This window comes from Dermacentor andersoni, chromosome 9, assembly GCF_023375885.2.
Source record: "Dermacentor andersoni chromosome 9, qqDerAnde1_hic_scaffold, whole genome shotgun sequence".
NCBI lineage: Eukaryota > Metazoa > Arthropoda > Arachnida > Ixodida > Ixodidae > Dermacentor > Dermacentor andersoni.
This window is the reverse complement of record NC_092822.1, coordinates 59,265,337-59,283,036: the sequence shown is the minus strand read 5'-3', so window position 1 is coordinate 59,283,036 and position 17,700 is coordinate 59,265,337. Positions and strand designations below refer to the sequence as shown.

The 17,700-nt window shown below is 43.5% G+C and overlaps 1 protein-coding gene across 2 annotated transcripts in view; it reads right to left on the bottom strand.

Annotated features, from left to right (window-relative positions):
* Nucleotides 1–6,817, bottom strand: part of LOC126528075 (phosphatidate cytidylyltransferase, mitochondrial) — a 29,808-nt gene extending 22,991 nt beyond the window's left edge. The window contains exons 1-4 of one of the 2 annotated variants that reach the window (XM_050175939.3): nt 6,700–6,817; nt 6,312–6,487; nt 5,512–5,694; nt 3,084–3,176 (exon numbers count right to left, since the gene is read on the bottom strand). In XM_050175939.3, the coding sequence (XP_050031896.1) occupies nt 3,084–3,176; nt 5,512–5,694; nt 6,312–6,487; nt 6,700–6,757 (510 nt within the window). In that variant the 5' untranslated portion in view covers nt 6,758–6,817. Of the gene's footprint in view, nt 1–3,083; nt 3,177–5,511; nt 5,695–6,311 lie in introns of both variants that reach the window. The other variant, XM_055069110.2, reaches the window with a different exon arrangement.
* Nucleotides 6,818–17,700: the final 10,883 nt, after the last annotated feature.

Here is a 17,700-nt window from a genome sequence, read left to right as displayed (position 1 = left end):
CCGAGTATAAGCACTGCTGACCATGACTGCTATTCATTCTGGTTTCGAGTGAATTCGGCTTATTTTCATTTCGATTACCGAGTGAACTATACATATTTATGACTTCTACATGCAAGTAGTCATGTTTCCATACCTAATAAATGTTGTAAATTATTAGAACAGTTCTTTTTGTGAGTTGCTAGTATGGCCTACTGGAAAGAGAAGCAATACTAAGACACATATAAATAATGTGCATTTCACATGCCGTTGATGAAAGACTCTGCCAGAGGGGTCACGGAAGTCTGCAGGTTTTTTTCGGGGTCAAAAAGCACGCAAAGCAGTTTGAAGCAAGGTGAACATACGGCAACATAGTCATTCTCTAGTCATAGGCTATCCATACCATTAAAAATAATTGTTAGTTTGCTAGCTCCTTCTCTTTAAAGAATATAATAAAATTTGTGCTGTGGACACAGGATGTCCCAACAGTCATGCACCAAGATTAAAAAATATGCAAATGCCACGCAGTTGGACAGAACCGAGGCAATGTTGTTTGCCGTCGCTTGGAGATGTCAGATTATTTATTCCATTCTGCCTAATCACATAATTGGTCTTAAGTGATTAATCCTGGATTGGTAGGCTTGCAACCGCTCTCAGATTGCCGATGCATGCAATCACTCAAGTTTCTGCATTGCATTATTTGCTCCTCTTGCCGAATCTCTTTAAATAATTATCTAACTTCTGCTAAACCATCTGATACTAGAAGTCAACATCACCTAAACATCACACCTTATTTTTCCAGTATGGACAAAATGTCTTCAGCATGCCTTAAAGCATGCTCAAGACATGCCTTGAAAGCATGGTTTCCCTAGCATATAGTTGAAAGCGAGTGACTTTCTTCATGGCTTCCAAAATGCACGCTGCCGAGCATCCAGTTCGGTCACAATTCCATGCTTCAGAACTTCGCATGATTTTGAATTGTTTGTTGTAATAGTATGGCACTGTTGAAAACATTCGTTATATCTGGGCGCAGTTTCATTAGGCGGAGTCGGAAAATTGTGAATGCAGTGAAGTGTGGTTGTTACAACCAATAGACCGTTATAAGTGGGTTCGACTGTATTTGCAAAAAAAAAAGAAAGATATCTTGTGGCTTTTAGAAAATATTCACTAGTCTCAGTCGTGTGATGTGGTCGGGGAACCGCAGCTCTTTGGATTTTTGCAAACAGGAGGCAGCACACACAGGATTACAAGGAATGTTTACATGCAAAACACTTACTGCAACAAATGCACACTGATAAAGAATGTTTGCATAAACATTGCCTATTATTCAACACAGCTATAGAAAGTAAAAGATGAACGACAGTTACAACGCCATGTTGTTTATATTGACATTATGCTCGTTTTTCTTGTTGCTGTGCCATATTCAGCAAGTGTAGTAGCATGTTGTTGTAAAGGCAGCACACTTGCAGTCTCATGCACAGACACACCAAAAAAGAAAGACAAACACAATTACATACTGTCTTGTTTTTTTTTTTTTAATATTTTATTGCATGGTTTGCCATAGGCAATACTATTATCAAATAAATGCTTGCAGTTCTTTTTCATGAAGAAGCTGCATAAGTGAACTTATAATTACAAATGTCTACAAGTGCACTGTCATTACAACAATGGTCCCACCGCACTGCCAACCAACTATCCCACCAATAAATCTCTTCAGGAAGTAATGGGAGTAAACGGGTAAATTACTTAAGCATCTTTCTTGACAAGAGCTGTGGTTCACTATGATTCATGACCTCTATACTTATCATAATACCCACAGCACCATTGTCTGGCATCACAGTGGGTGTGGGCGGTGGGGTGGGGGGTGAAAATGAAAAGGTATGCAAAACACCACCACGCGCTGGTGGCAGGAAAACAAAATAACATTGTGATAGGAATGGAATAACACAAAATCGTTACACATAAACACGTCACAGCAAGCCAAAAAAATGAATCATTTGATGTTATGGACACTAGCTCTTCAGGCAATTTGTTCCAGTCTGAAATTATTTTTGGGGAAAAAAAAAAAGGACATTTTAAAGAGGTCAGTCCGGCATCTGTATTCTTTAACTTTGAGCGAATGGTCTCTTCAGACCGATACATAATCCAGCTTGAAGCCTGGTACAGTTGAAACTTTAATTGGCAATGCAATCGTCTTAATTAGACCGCCACAAGAGCTAGTACTGCTAAGGTTTGTAGAAAGAAATGCCACAGTGCAATCCCCCAACTATTGTGGGAATCATTCATCGCCTGTTGATATTTCTACAATGGCTTTCTATGATATGGGATGAATTTGTTGGGGAAGCACACTCTGGCCGTCTTTATATTTTTCTTCAGGTTCAAGTCTGTTATATGCCTGTATCACAGTGAGTGTTTATTGCAGCTGGGTACATTGCATACATGAGTATTAATCAATTTTACCACATACATTTCAGTGAATAAACAAACAATGACACTTCAGGGGATGTGCATAATTAAATCATGATGATCACTTGGCGGTGACACTGTATGAAATGTTTTTTGTATTGGAATGTTTGAAAAAGTTCTACATTGTAGCAGTCATATACCAAGAGAAACAAATATGACTAACTTGTAGTGACAATTTAGGTTTGAAAATGTTAATTTGAGAAGCCAGAAGGGCATATGTGGTCACAAGAATGAAAGGTACACAAATTTATGCACCGCCCATAATTATTCATGCTGACTGATACACCATGTTGCAAGCAGATTCTAGCACATGTTTTTTTTTTTTGTAGCTTATGTAAGGAACTATCCAAGAACACAGTCATGTTTGTTATATATGTAGCTGGCAGTATGAACTCACACAGAAGCTCAAGTATAAACCTATGACAACTGTTCCAAGACAGGTCCCAAGAGATGCGGATATAGGTGACCATTGGCGACCATAGCAATACAATATGCAGAGAATATGATTAGCTAGCCATGGCAATGACTTTGCAAACAAGTGTCTGTGAGATTATATCATCCTTGACACCTAAGCCAGGAATGAAGACCTCCTCTTCACAGAAGCCCCACCATGGCACCTCGTTTAAAACGACACCACTCACCGGTTTATGTAACCGTCCGCTTAAGTATAGTGTCTCCCAGTCCAGGAGATCCGTGATAAGACGGTCTGTGCTGATGACTCCGTACTTCATCAACTGCAAGTAAGCAACAATCAGCATACACTTATCAGCGTAGGCCTCAATATGAACCAAGCAACTCATGTACAATGTGTACAACATTGGTGTAGAGCGTCACAACTGCACATAACACAACAACCTAATGACAAGTGCTAGCGTCAAGGTATATGCTGCATGCTCAAATTATAGGACATGTATAGCGGGGGAACACATGACAGACCATTCACAATCTTTGAAAATAAGACACCTACCTGCCTTTCCCTCTTTGTTTCTCTCTTAAAAATACAAAAACGGAGACGAGCGTGAAGCATACAAAACATTGGTTTACTTCAGGCTACTATTTCCGATGTCAATTTTCTAGGTAACAGCCTGTTAAACTGACTTCAGTCAGAGAAGGAAAGATACCTATTAGCATTGTTTCCAGCTAAATGCTGATGTTTAAACAGTATGTGTAGTGACCAGAACGAACATACAAGTGGCTTTTCCTTTAAAGTAAACCTGCCACACCTTTCACAAAAACTGCAAAATGTGCTTGGTATTAAAGGGGGGTCTCCTTATTGATATTTTCCAACAAAACCTTTTTGAGTGCTCAAAGTTTTAATTGAGATGTTGGCAATGGTATTACGTTGTGCTGCCAATAACACGCAGTTTTTTACTCCTTGTCATAGTACCTAGGGCACTGAAATCTGCGTGCTTGCCTGCGCGAAACAATGCTGCTTATGCTCCACAGAATTAGTACCAGCACTACCTCAAGATCAAGTGAGGCACTTCCAATCATGGAGGCAATGTATCTGCACTATGGTACCATTATCTGCCACCAGATAGTGCCACTGGCCTCTTAGTGTCGAATCTCTCTGCTTTTGCCACAGGCACTGCTTAGCTTTAAAGAAACCTGCCCAGTAGGTACCAGCTTACTCTTGCATAAAGTAATTAGAGGGAAGGTCAGGCAGTTTCTTGAGCAAAGATGGAGGCTCCCAGATTCACACACTGGAATAATATTTTGCTCACATGTGACTACGCAAATTTCTTTACCATATTCATCATTATCATTGCAAGGCCCCGTTTAATGGACACAGATTTCAAATGTGGCGACAAGTGCATGGCTATGCAACATCAGTGCAAAGGTCACTACGAATCATTACCGAATATAAATAACCACGCTCAGAGTGCTTTCAGCAACTTTTGACTTAGAGGGCTGTACACATTATTTAAGGTCATCAATGGAGTGCACCATCTCTTGTGCTACCCTTTATAACACAACATGAGGAAAACTAAAGGAGATGGGCAATGATTGTGTGACAGTCTCATTCAGCCGGCTGCAACTGCCCTTAGAGGACGGCAAGCGGTTTGGCCAGAGTGTTAAAGGTCACGTGCAATAAAATTTTGAAGTGCAAGAAAAGCACAGTTTCAGATAACGTAGATATATAGCCGCCTCCAAGCAAAATTTTAGGTCTTAAATAAAAGTGCGTGCATCATGAAAAGCTTGCAGGAAGAGATGTTCCTGATACCGAAGAAAAAAAAAGGGTCTCATAAGCAGTCTCTGGAAATTATGTTGAATTTAGAGGGCTGAGAACCAGTGTGGCTCATCGGCATACACTATATAGTCAGCATGACATCTGAGATTAGGCAGCGCCCGTGGCACACTGAACATTTAGGAAGCAATGTGCGTTATGTCTGCTGACCACAGGTGCATGTGCCGCCCACTAAGGTTTTATTTGGACGCTGATAATAAGAAAATTGGACAACTGCCAGCCCTACAAGCTTGCCACGATTGCTTTAACAGGTGAAAGCCGAGAAGGATTACCGACTGCTGCATTGCATGGCGGAAATAGTAAATAGCGTTCTCCTAGATGGCCCCGACATTTCACAAAAGAGGGTTGGCAATCGCAGTATCAACACAGCACAAAGCAGATTGTGTCGAGGCAGGTTGCATCAACGCAATTCCAAGTACGCACTGTCAAATATGTTTGTCAAGTACACAGAGCACTGCAAAACTCATTCACAAGGCACAAAGAGAACCTCCAGGTTTAGTTTTGTTTTTTGCGTGTTCTAACTCTATCTGCAGCGCAGGCAAGCATGTTTTTACTTCACGTGTATGCAAGGTTCGAAGTTGCCACTATCAGAGTTGCACTTGAAAGCAGTGTTACTATAAATATGCTCATCCGACGAAGCTCTCCTTTCACAGACTGAAAGTACAACAATTAAGAGAGGTAGCCGCATGCAGGGAGACGGTCACACAACGAATCTATGCATTCATCAGCTACGCTCGTTGTGATTATATTTGCTAAAACAGTGTTGGCAATATGCGGTGACAGTACAGCTCGTGCTTCGGGCGAGAGCCGCCATGACTTACCCCATCATCGTACGGCACGAACGTGTTGTAGTAAACATAGGCGCCGAAGTCCATCTGCACTTTGTTCACGAGGTACGGCCCGCCGTACCTCAGGAAGGAGTAGTGCCTCCAATTCTGCTTCAAGTTTTCCCTGTGCCACGACAGCGGGTCGTCCACGGCGAAGATTACGTCCAGCATGTTGCTCTGCGAGGTCCAGAGGCGTCACAGCATGTTGTAGGCTTTCTGAATATCGCAACCGTACTCGAGTCGCTATTAGAGGGTTCCGCGTCGAACGCGAGCGCATTTAAATAAATGACGACGCAAGATAAAAGGTACGCATGGCTCAATGGAAAGGTCAGGACAGGCGTCGCTAAGGGTCATCAAAGTTCAACGAACGAAGCTGATCGCACAACTGGCTGTATCTATCTCTTTTTTTTTTTTCAATCTTGTTGCATCCCGACGACATGGCACGAAGGAAATAACGGTGCTTTACCAAACAAATTAAACGGGAAAATTGACTTCAAGGTGAAATAACACCTCAAATCGAACTCATATGTGAGTAAATGTCGTCTGCTAACCACACCCGTTATATTGCAAGAATCAACAGCATGCTGGCAATCGTGCGCGTTAACGTTCGGTATTCACAGCTGTTTCCGGTTCCACACGGAAGCGTGACACTGCTATCCGCGATGAGGAAACAGCGTACGGTTACTGTTTAAAGACGGAAAAGTCGCACTGTGCGACCAGCGAAGCTCGACGGCATGTGCGCAGTGCGCTGTTACAAAAACTTTTAAAAGGATCAAATTAAAAGCATAATTCACCTTCGTCTGCGTGACGCCCTTTTGGGGAAACGCAGCGGAGCCATAGCAAAAGGCAAACGAGAACTTTCCAGGGAATATACTTAGCATTCTTGACCATGACGCTGGGTCGACCACTCTCGCGGACGCCGCCATCTTGAGGCGCGGTCTGTCGCCCCCTGGCGGCGGCTTTTCATAGCCTGCGCAAGGTGAAACGAACTGCTTGGAAGAGGTTTCGATTGCTCTCACTCGTTTGGGGCCTCTTTTCCTCGCCATAAGTGCAGCTACACAGAAGGGAAAAGCGGAAGCGAGACTATCAAGAGTAGCGGCAATATTCATTGGCTTCGAACGTGGACCAGGTGACCGTCCAATGCCAGTAGTACACGCTGCCGCATCGCATCGTGATGGTTACCGTGATTGACCGTAATGTCCGACGATGTAAGGCAGCACACTGACGCTCGTTGACACATATCCGCTCGACTGAACGCTTATCGGTGCGCGACGCTACGCGCGGCGTGGCGCTATGCCCTATGTCTGACTGATAAGTGACAGCTCCTGGATCATATGCGTGCGATCTCGCCGTAAGGGGCCATTCGTCTCGAGCCGGCGCGCGAGATCGTGCCTGCTGGGTAACCAAGCCCATACCCTAGGTTATAAACAAAATAAAAATAAACGTTAAATGGGTGTTAGGTTGTCAGCTAGAGTGAGGATGTGGCTATATTTGTGCGTCCAGAGATCGAAATTTGGTCGTCATTTCTGCACGCCAGAGCTTACAACGAAAAGAACGCGTCACTTATTTTTCCACGCTGAACGTCTGGTACAGTTCGATTTGGACACGAAAGATTGATGTTGGGTAATGGCTCAACAAAAGACAAGGACGAAGCGTGGTTTGAAAATCCGTCTTCTTTTTCTGCTTTTCTTTCCCTTGTAGTTTGTGAAGACAGCTAGGATTATAAACCGGATCCCAGACTTTACTCCGATGTTCCTGGCGTAACCCTTAGCAGCACAGCCTTGCGCTAACTGCACCATATCCATGACAGCCGCGGTTGTAATTATGGGATTCGTTATCTTTGCGCTATCGTTGCTATTGCAGCGTCCGATCATTGTGATATACGTATATTAGAAACCTTGTACTTACAGTGGCTCCACGTACGTCACTTCCATATTTTACGTTGAGTATGAGTTCTGGGGCGACTTGCTCGAACATTTAATGACGAAAATAATAACGAATTTAAGAACGCGTTCCTGTGCGGACTAGGCGTTGTCCATGGAACATTTAAGAACGCGTTCTTAAATTCCTTGTTATTTTCGCTATTAAATGTTCGCGCAAGCCGCTCCTACACACAAAGGCCTATTTTTGGACGAAATGGCGGGTTTGTCTATATAGCTTGACTACATAGTTTGACTTCCCTTTGCTTGTATTTTCTCTCCTACTGGTAATGGTTGTATATATATATATATATATATATATATATATATATATATATAACATAGGTCAGGTTTCGCACGTGCACTCTTTTAACCGCAAAATCGGAGGATATATCTACTGGATTAGAGCACTTACCGTTCGCTTACAGCAGCAACTTCTGTATAATACGTCCGTTGGAAATTGAATTGACGAGACTAGGCTGTCGAGTTCTACCCCTAAATTTAGACATGCACAAATCTGGTCCGGCTATCTTGGACTCCATTTTGTCACTTTCGCCATGAATTATAATCCCTCGATCATTAGATTGCCGCCAGCTAGTTTTATTCCACGAGGACTGTAAATCCCGAGGCAGCTTGGCCCGTCCTCGAACTCCGCCGGTGTTCTGCTCATCTTTGGGGGGCTTCTGTGCCGGGTCACTGCCGCGGGGCACATACGCATTGCCAAGGAAAATTAGGGAGCTGTAGATTAGGGGACGCAAGCGGCTTGCGTCCCCTAATCTAAAACTCCCTATTTTCTCCGCGAACCTTAGTGATTTAATTTTTCGTGGTATTGCTCGTTTGTTTTTTAACGCCGTTTTATCCTTTTTAGGTATGTTTTGCTTATTGTCTAATCTTCTTAATTTAGTTAATCCTGATAATAGTGTTAAGACGCGCGATGAAGCAGCAGCAAAAGAGATTGAAGAACATTATTTTTTATTTAGTATCCGTAATACATTTATGCAAGCTACCCGACTCTTGGCCCATCCCTCTAAGAGACGTATAGATGTATACTGATATTAGATTTTCGACTTTTCATTTTTCGCGTTACAAACGAAGTTCGCGGTCCGCAAAACTCTAGAATAGCGGCATGCTTCAGGGTGCCGTAAATAACTTTGGGCACCCTGAGGCCCCTTTCCCCTTATATCCAAGACAAGGCCAGGACCTCTATCATATATACCACGCCTTAATCCAGAATTGCGTAATCAATATAGCAAATGATTGTAATAACTTTTCAATGCCGAGTTTGTCAACATTACTATGATGTCCCATGAGATCGGCAATTTGCAGAAATACTATACCGCATATATATTTATTTCATCTGACTGTACAGATCTGTCAAAAATCGCATGCGACAGCATGATTGTAATCATCGAACTGGATTACATTACAGGCGCACATTACTTGCACGAGAAATATAAATGCGCAATTGACTAATTAACAGAATTTTACTAATTGATTGCTTCATGAATTACTTAACCGCACGTAACGCAATTTACGAAGTGCAGCTAATGAGTCCACTTGGAACGAATTTTCGAAGTGCCACCGGTTTCACCAGGTTCAGTGGCACCAGGTTATAGGCGCCTAAAACAGAATTTCTTTTTATCGCCTTGACATCAACTTTCTACTGATAAGCAATTAAAACATAAAGATAATATTTGCAAATTATGCTCAAACCGAGGCACCAATGAAGTCTGGGTTACGTCACAGATTTCACATTGTTTTCCGTACTGTATTTGGGGCCTTCCTTTCTTCTTTTTTTTTTTTTTTTAGCTGGACAAGCAGCTGGCGAAAGCCCTTGGCCTAGTCGTGACGTCACGATCAATACACCGACTCGCTCTGTTTCCGCGATTGCTGCAGCTGCCACGTGCATGCGGCCCGCCGTGGTGGCTCTAGGTTGCTGGTTCGATCCCCGCCTCAGTGGCAGCATGCCGGCGGGTTGCAATGCGAAAAAGCTGGTACCGTGCGTCGGTCGCACGTTTAAGAACCCCCACGTAATCAAATTAATCCGGGTTCTCCCCAATATGCAGCTTGCATCAATATGAGATCGTGGTTCTGGCACGTAAAATCCACTAATTTATTTCTCTCTCTCTCTCTCTCTCTCTCTCTCTCTCTCTCTCTCTCTCTCTCTCTCTCTCTGCCACAAGCGAACGCAGTGAGAGGAAACAGAGCACACATGCTAGCCTTCTTCTATGGGCAACGTCGTCATAGTTAGCCTTATTGCTACTACGCAACGTGTCATGACCAACGTTTTTAGATTGCCATGAACAAAGATTTACTTGAACCTCCTCTGTCACGACTATAGTGGCTTAGTCGTGACGTTATACGATGACGTCGATGACACCAGGCAGGTCATTTCCGGAGCAACATTTTTATCACATTAAAGCATCTTGCAAAAGTATTTCCCAGCCTTCGTATCTGCCGGGTTTCGCCCTTTCGCGAGCGAAAACCGTACGGCGGAGATTCTCCAACTTCCAAAATATGTCAGTTTAAATCGGCAGTAGTAGCATGGCTGAATGGGGACGCAACTGTTTCACAGGTCAGTTCGCGAAAGTGGGCATTAACACCGCGATAACACCGAGTTTACTACAAACGTTGGTAGGGAACTCTACGCTAGCTGCATGTGCGGGTGAATCGTGCCCTTCACCACGTACATTTCTTGCTGGAGGATATTTAGGTTTAGCGGAGAACTGGAGAGGTGACCACAGGATTTAGATTTTTTTTTTGTTCGCTGTTTCAATTAAAGGGAATCTTTTGCACTCCAGTTACGTGCGAATTGTTACTGTCTGTCATTCGCGCGAGATACTGCGGCACATAGAGGTTTTTTTTTTTTTTTTTTTTTTTTTCCAGCCAATTGAGCGATGGTTTAGGTACGGCTGAAGAGAAGCCTTACCTTGGTTGGAGCTACGCTTTATTCACCTCACTTTATTCACTTTTTCAGACAATACATTGTATATTGCCCACAAGCCAAGACTAAAGGAGAAGGTAGTCTCCCGACTGGGTCTTGGTATCTCCTAGCGAATCAGCAACAGTGACTATCAAGGCGCTCGAAAATAACCACAATTCCGCATACATATCGGTCAACTGTATACCAGTCAAATGAACACATTACGGCAAGTACATATATATGGACTGTTAACCACAGTAAACGATGTACCAAAAAATACATAACGCTTTTTTTTAAATAAGCTAATGCGAAAAAAAAAACAACGAAAAACAAGGAAAGAGCAACAGCAGAACAGGTTAAACAGGTGATAAGCGTAGCAATTAGGAGGGCTTCTCCTATTTAAGTTCTGTACACAGCTGAGAAAGGAAACGGGACACATTACTTAAATACATTTAGGCACAAACTGAACAGATCGCTTCCACTCTAAGACGCTGTGTGTTCAATTAACGAACATATAAAGCACGCTCTGTCCTCTGAAATTGAAACCATTCTGTATATTTATAATGTTCAGCAAGGTTAATAATATCAGGACAAATGTTGTGCAGTGGCATAATCTGATGTTACATTTGCTGATTGCCCCATAGGTAGTCCACGATATTTCCACTACTACAGAGGTCTGACGTAATACATATCCGACACTTCTATTTAATTAATTATTAGCGAACTCATGCTTGTTCTTTTGTTAACTCTTCCATACGCAGGTACCGATTCAGTTTGATCTTTTTATGCCAACGTTGCATACGTGTTGAGTCCTGCTCAAGTTTCTCTGGAAAGTAACCCCCGAGAATGGAATGACTATCGACATGGTCAAGTTCTAAGTTTATGTAGTGTAGTTTAATTTCATGGAACGCAGGCTTACTTTTTTTTTTATAAAAGGTCATACGTTTTGTTTAGTTTTTTAGCGTTGAGGTCAAGTCTGTTAGCTAATAGCCAGTTAGTAAGTTCATGCAGCCAAATACTTGCAGTTTGTTCAAGTTGCTTAAGATCTGTTGCGGAAAATAAATTATTGGTGCCGTCGGCGTATACAATGGGGTTTTGCTGGTGAACGGTTGTCTTATTCTACATCATTTACATATATTATAAACAATAAGGGTCACAGAATGAACTCCCGCTGAATTGCGTACTTAAAGACGTGATTTCTAGATTTATAACATTGCGATGACGTGAATTGCAGGCACGATGAAAGGTAACTATGAGTGTGAGGGCAATCCATCTGATTCCATAGTGTTCCCGTTTGTGCAACAAAATATCGTTCTTTACGGAATCATGCTTTCTGGAAATCTAAAGAAATACCTAGTGTGTAAAGATTTTCTTGATATTAGAAAGTTTGCTTTATTTAATACACACAATAGCGCCTCCTCTGTCGGCTTTCCTTTCTCAAGCCCTTACTGGCTGCTACTAACGATGGGTTTTGACGCAATAATCAAAGCTATTTAAACGGGTATACATGACTTGCCCTGCAACTTATTGATAAAATTACCCGCCGTGGTTGCTTTGGGCTGCTAAGCACGAGGTCGCGGAAACAAATCCCGGCCACGGCGGCCGCATTTCGATGGGGACGAAGTGCGAAAACACCCGCGTACTTAGATTTAGGTGCGCGTTAAGGAACCCCAGGTCGTCCAAACTATTCCGGAGTCCCTCACTACGTCGTGCCTCATGATCAGATCGTGGTTTTGGCAGGCAAAGCCCCATAATTTAATATTTTTTTCGATAATTGGGAGCACTGAAACTGGCCTGTAATTATTAAGGTTGCTGTAAGTTCCTCCTTGTTGAATTACTGCTGCCCGCGGGCAATCTTCATGTTCTTTAGAAAAATGCCGGACTGAAGCATGAGGTAACATATGCACATAAAATGCACACCCATGCCTTTAGCAACAGCTTTAACCGACCTGCTTTTCTATGAGTTAATTACAGCATCAATAGAATCGTCAGATGAAGCATATTAGACTGACAGAGGCTATATCTTTAACTTTCACACTCGTATTATGACTGTAGAGGTGAGGTAGGTGGGCCGGCACGGGCAATTGCAAAATGATTATTAAACATGTCCGCCTGTGGAAGTCCTGATTATCACATACTGTCTAAAAACAAGCTGGGCACTTCAGTCGTGTTACTGTTTGTTAACTCGCAAAACGTCTTCCATACCTCACTGGTGTTGTGTACAGAAGTTTCAAATTTTCTGGCAAAAAAGTCACTTTCGTTCTCTTTTCTATTTTTTTGCGTTTACTCTATACCTTACAGTTTTACAATCTTTTAACATCCTTTTAGTGTCCATGCAATCGAGTGTGGATGGACGCAAAGAAAATATGTATATTGAAAGCTTTGGCTTTCATTTTCTCGGAACTGAGCCGCTCCGGAAAAACTGCTCGAGTGCACCTCAGGTATACCAGCATGTTTACGATCGTAACTGCTAAAACAGACCAATGCCATAGGATAGCCAGGCGAAACACGACATGCTTAAAGGGAGACTGAAGATGAACTTCACTAGAGCAGAGATTCTGGCCATTGTTTGATTGTCCACGGCCATCGAATATTAGCGCGCAAAACGAGAGGACGAGCATCGAAGAGGCTCACACGGCGCGTTGACTTCCAAGTGGTCTATATTTCTCAGAGGGCGCACATCTATAACCGACGCAGCGAAAGAAAAACAGAAAACAGTTTACGTCCATACGCAAAAACGCCTTTTTTTTTTCTTATCAAGAATAAATACAGCAGCGGCGCGCTCACACGTTGCTCGCCAAGTCCGTCAATCAAATGTGCTTCGATAATTTCTCTAATTGTCATTCGTTCTTTTGCATTTTTTTTTTCAAGCAAGCACGGCACTTCTCAAACACCGGAGTCGCACTGTCACCGCGCCCAATGACGAGCCAGCTTGCGCCTTGCTTGTATACTTCTCTACATTGCACGTGTGTTCAAGATAATCTTCAATTCAAACATCGCCCGGTTTGACTAGCATATACACTTTGCCACGGGATGACGGCACGACTCACTATATTGGGCGCGGTGCGGTGTTTTTCTCGCCGGTGTTAGAGAAATGCTGCGTTTGTGTGAAAAAGAAAGCAACGGAATCCACGACAGTTAGAGAAATTGTCGAAGCAGATTTGATTGACAGACTTGGCGAGCAGTAAGTGAGCACCCCTTCTATATTCCAAGGTGTTCCTGCGGTGGTCGTAAACCGTTTTTATGCTTCTTTTCTGTGTCATCTATAAACGTACGCCGTTTGACAAATGACCACATGGAAGTCAGTGCGCCCTGTATTACGCTTCAACGTTCGTTTCTCGTCTTACGCGCAAAAAGAAAACGAAAACAACAAAACAAGCTGCAGTCTGTCTGGCGCCGTTTAACTCACCGACGACAACCATGATTGCAGTGATGGCGTATACAACGTCACCACTCCCCCGGTTGGGTGGCGGGAGATACGAATTGCGATAAAGGTATGCGGGCCCCTTCAGGCGCAATTTTCTCGTAAACTAAGTCTTTTCTTGGCACGAAACATACGTTGCGGGGTTTCTGGAATGGTGCTTAAACAGTCCACGTCGACTTCGTATTTGACTTTAGTGTCCCTGTAAGAGTACGCTTTAGCTCGGAACCAGCTCCGATTGCGCCCAGTCGAATACGCGTAAACCGCAGGAGATGCGCTCAGACAACCGCTGGACAGATCTGAATGAAATGTGTTGCATTTGGGTACACATGTCAATTCTAGGAAACGAAATCTTTATATAAGCCTTCATGCGTAATTTTTACAAAATTTGCCAAGTTAATAAAAAGAAATACATGGGGGCACAAAGCTTAGGAATCCCTAACATTACGCGTAGTGCTGCCTAAAGCCCCTCCATGGATGGATGGAGGGGCTTTAGTGCTGCCGAGTGCTTCTGATTAGAGCATCTAAAGCGGACAAATTTGACTGCATGCGGATTTACAGCTTGCGCGAAACTGCTACAAATGCTTACGATGGTTTTGCGCAAGTCCTACTCACAAATTAGCGGTGTATAGTAGGAGTTTGGAGAATGTACGAAGTTTCTGTTACAAATCGAAACACTACGCGTTTTCTATTCGTATTCGTAATGGAACTATACGGTATTCTTTCGAATGTTTGAAAGTAACCGAATATTTTCGCAACAACCGCATGCTAGAGTGGGTATTACTGCTTTTCGTCTGCAAACAAAGTATCGCAAATCATCACAAGGAAGATAGGGACAAGAGTTTTCCAAGCAATGCAGGAGCAAAATGGTTAAGGCGAGCTTTGTTTTCGGTTTCACGGCGGAAGCCCACGTGGCAACATGTGATCTCTGCTTTTAGTCGGTCATTCTAGTGTTTCTGGCAGTCTGTTCATGCAACTGTTTTATCTTCTACGAGAGAACCGGTGATGTTTGATTTGCAAGGAGCCCTTTCACATGCGTCTACGTCACGCAAGTCGTTAAAGTTGTTTTTTTTTTTTTTTTTGCACAGATTCTCAGTTTTTCAGGCTATTATATTATGTAGCATTTTTTGTAAAGCTAGTTTTACAGCAGTAATTCATTCTTGCAAAGCTTAATTGTTTGCAACCAGCCTCTGAATTTGTTGACAGGCTAAGCGCACAACTCTTTTAATGACAATTAGTGACTGTTTAATAGTTACCTTTGTTGCTGATAATTAGCTGCCGTTTTTTCATAATTCCGTACAAGCATGGTAGCCATATATACCGAATTAATTATTCATGCTGTAAATTAATGCATCGGCGCCCTAAATTCGTCATACATCAATTTTGTCCGCTGTAGATGCTTTAGCAGGTGCAGTTAAGAGAATTACGACAGCCTTATTTTATTACCGAGTCACAAAGTTAAAAACTGTGTTCTTCTCTTTTTCTGTTAAATTTTCAACAATTTTTATAAAAAAATTGTATCCTAACTTTAAAGTCTACTTGACACAGTTGCTGGATTTTACGCTTCCCTTTCAAATGCAACAAATCAATAGAGTGTTTTAGTTGAGCGTGTTTACGCTCCGCTAAGCAGTTAAGCGGAGCGGAAGCGCGAATGCGCATGCGCCGTCCGCTTAGCCGTAAGCGGGATAGCGGAGCGAGGAACACGGTCCGCTTAGAAGCTGCCTGAGCGGAGCGTGCCGCGCAGCACTTTGGCTAGCGTTGGCGTCAGAACGGATTGGACTGGATGCAGAAAGCAAGCGCGCTGGCTAACACGTGGCGTTCCCCAAGACGGCGCTTTATTTTCCATTGGATAAAATGGACCGGTAACGCATTACAAGCGCACGTCTAGATACTTCACGGAGAAATAAGTTATATATATACATATATACGTTTTACTGTATAAGAGTGATCATAAAGTGTTTTTATTTTCTTTCATTACCCTGAATTTAGTCAGGGGGCGCTGCAACTACGATAGGTCCGCTCCGCTCCGCTAAACGTATAACTAAAACGTGAAAATCGCCAGCCGCTCCGCTGTGGCTTAGCGGGGCAGCTCGGAGCGGAGCGTACCGTAAAGACGCTCAACTAAAACACTCTAATAAAGACTTCTCCTACGAATTTAAATAGGAGCTCCCGAGCTTACAGCCAACGGCAAATGTTTTCGGACCACGGAAGTGCCCAGGAGATATATGCACGCTTCACTTTCACTTCACTTTATTACCTTAAAGGCCCCCAGGATTGGGGGTATTGCATAAGGGGTTACATTACTGCACGCTTGAACATATCCTCTGGGAGTGTGGCTCGCTTGGCCCTGGCATTTCCCGCAATCGGTTTTCAGGAATGATTATAAATCCCAAGATAACAACCCTCAAGTCCTGGCTGTCCAGTACGCCCGTGATAGCGCTAGCAGGCTTGACCTCCCGGTCCTAACATGGGACTAGCCAGGCAGGTGGCAACACCTTGTACAGGACCCGAATAAAGCTTTTCCTCCTCCTCCTCACTCGTACTCCTCGCGAACAATTTCGTTGCGACATGGCCACCGCACCTCGAATTTCGGCGGAACAACGTGGGTGTCTTGCGCCGAAGTATGCGCTGCTCCGTTTCGATTTCAAAGTACCTTCATTGGCTGCTGCGACGAGACTCCGCAACCCCCCCCCCCCCCCCCCTTTCTTTCTTTTTCTTCTTTTTTCGTATACCGTACTCCGAAAGCTTTTTGGGGTCGGGAGCAGTCGAAAGACGAAAAGTACGTAATACCTACCTGAAATGCAAAGAAAGCGCTGCAAAACTCATGATCCAGACCCCAAGGGAAGCAAGGGCCGATTCGCTGTGTCCGATCTCAATAGTGCTATACTTTTCGTTATATCCGACACATGTTCCTGCTAAAACCCCTCCAAACACCTTGAAGTTGAGGAACATTGGTTACTGCGCACTGCACCGGCTCTACCGACGCCGGTGTGTGGCTGCGCGTTCCGACGGTCTAGTAGGGCTTCATTGCTGGCTTTCTTTTTACGAGCGTCACACGCCCACGTCTGACCGAGATCGAATTTCTCGACCGCGATTGGCTCCCTTCCGCGAAGGGTTACTTTGTTACAATTAGTTAATGTACAGGGTCCCTAAAAAAAGGGGGGAACCTGTACCGCGACTCCAGCACAACGTAGAGAGCGTGGGAGAGGCATCGGGAGAGAATAAAGGCAGGACGCTTTTAACAATTCGCATGGTGAACTGTGTCGTTCCGTCCAAGGAGGTTATAAAAAGAAATTCCGGAGTGGCAGCCCTCGCAGGTTCTTACCAGCAGAGGTGAAGCCAGCGATTGCCCCTACTTCACCCTTGATTGCGTGCTGAACTGCACGGAGAACAGTTCAACTGCTATTTATCTGTTAATATAAATTTTAGACTAATTGGAAAATAATAGAATGGTGTTACGAGCTAAAATATTACCATAGGCTGAGTAGTGACACCCTGATCTCCCATACAAGTTGCCAACACTTTCAAGCTTCATCATCGAGAAGCATCTGTACGGAAAAAGTGGCCTTCTGAAAGTCATTGGAAGTGAGGAGAAAACACTTCCTGTTCTCCGCTAAATACTAGCGTTAATCGATTCCCCTGGCAAAATGGAGGTGACAGGCTTCACCTTTAGGACATCAATTCCAATCCAGTTTTTTTTTTTTTTTTTTTGGATACCTCCTTGGTTGCGTCTCGTTATTTGCAAAGCAGTGAAGTTGTAGCGCTGTACATAGTTGCATAGGCGTCGTTCAGGAAGTTCAGTAGCAACGTGAAGACTGCCGCAGGTTCTTTGCTGTCGTCACTGCCCACACGTGGGACAAGTACTAAGCCACACTCAAACACAGGAGACACCCCAAAGCGCGAAAGAAAGAGGCAGGAGC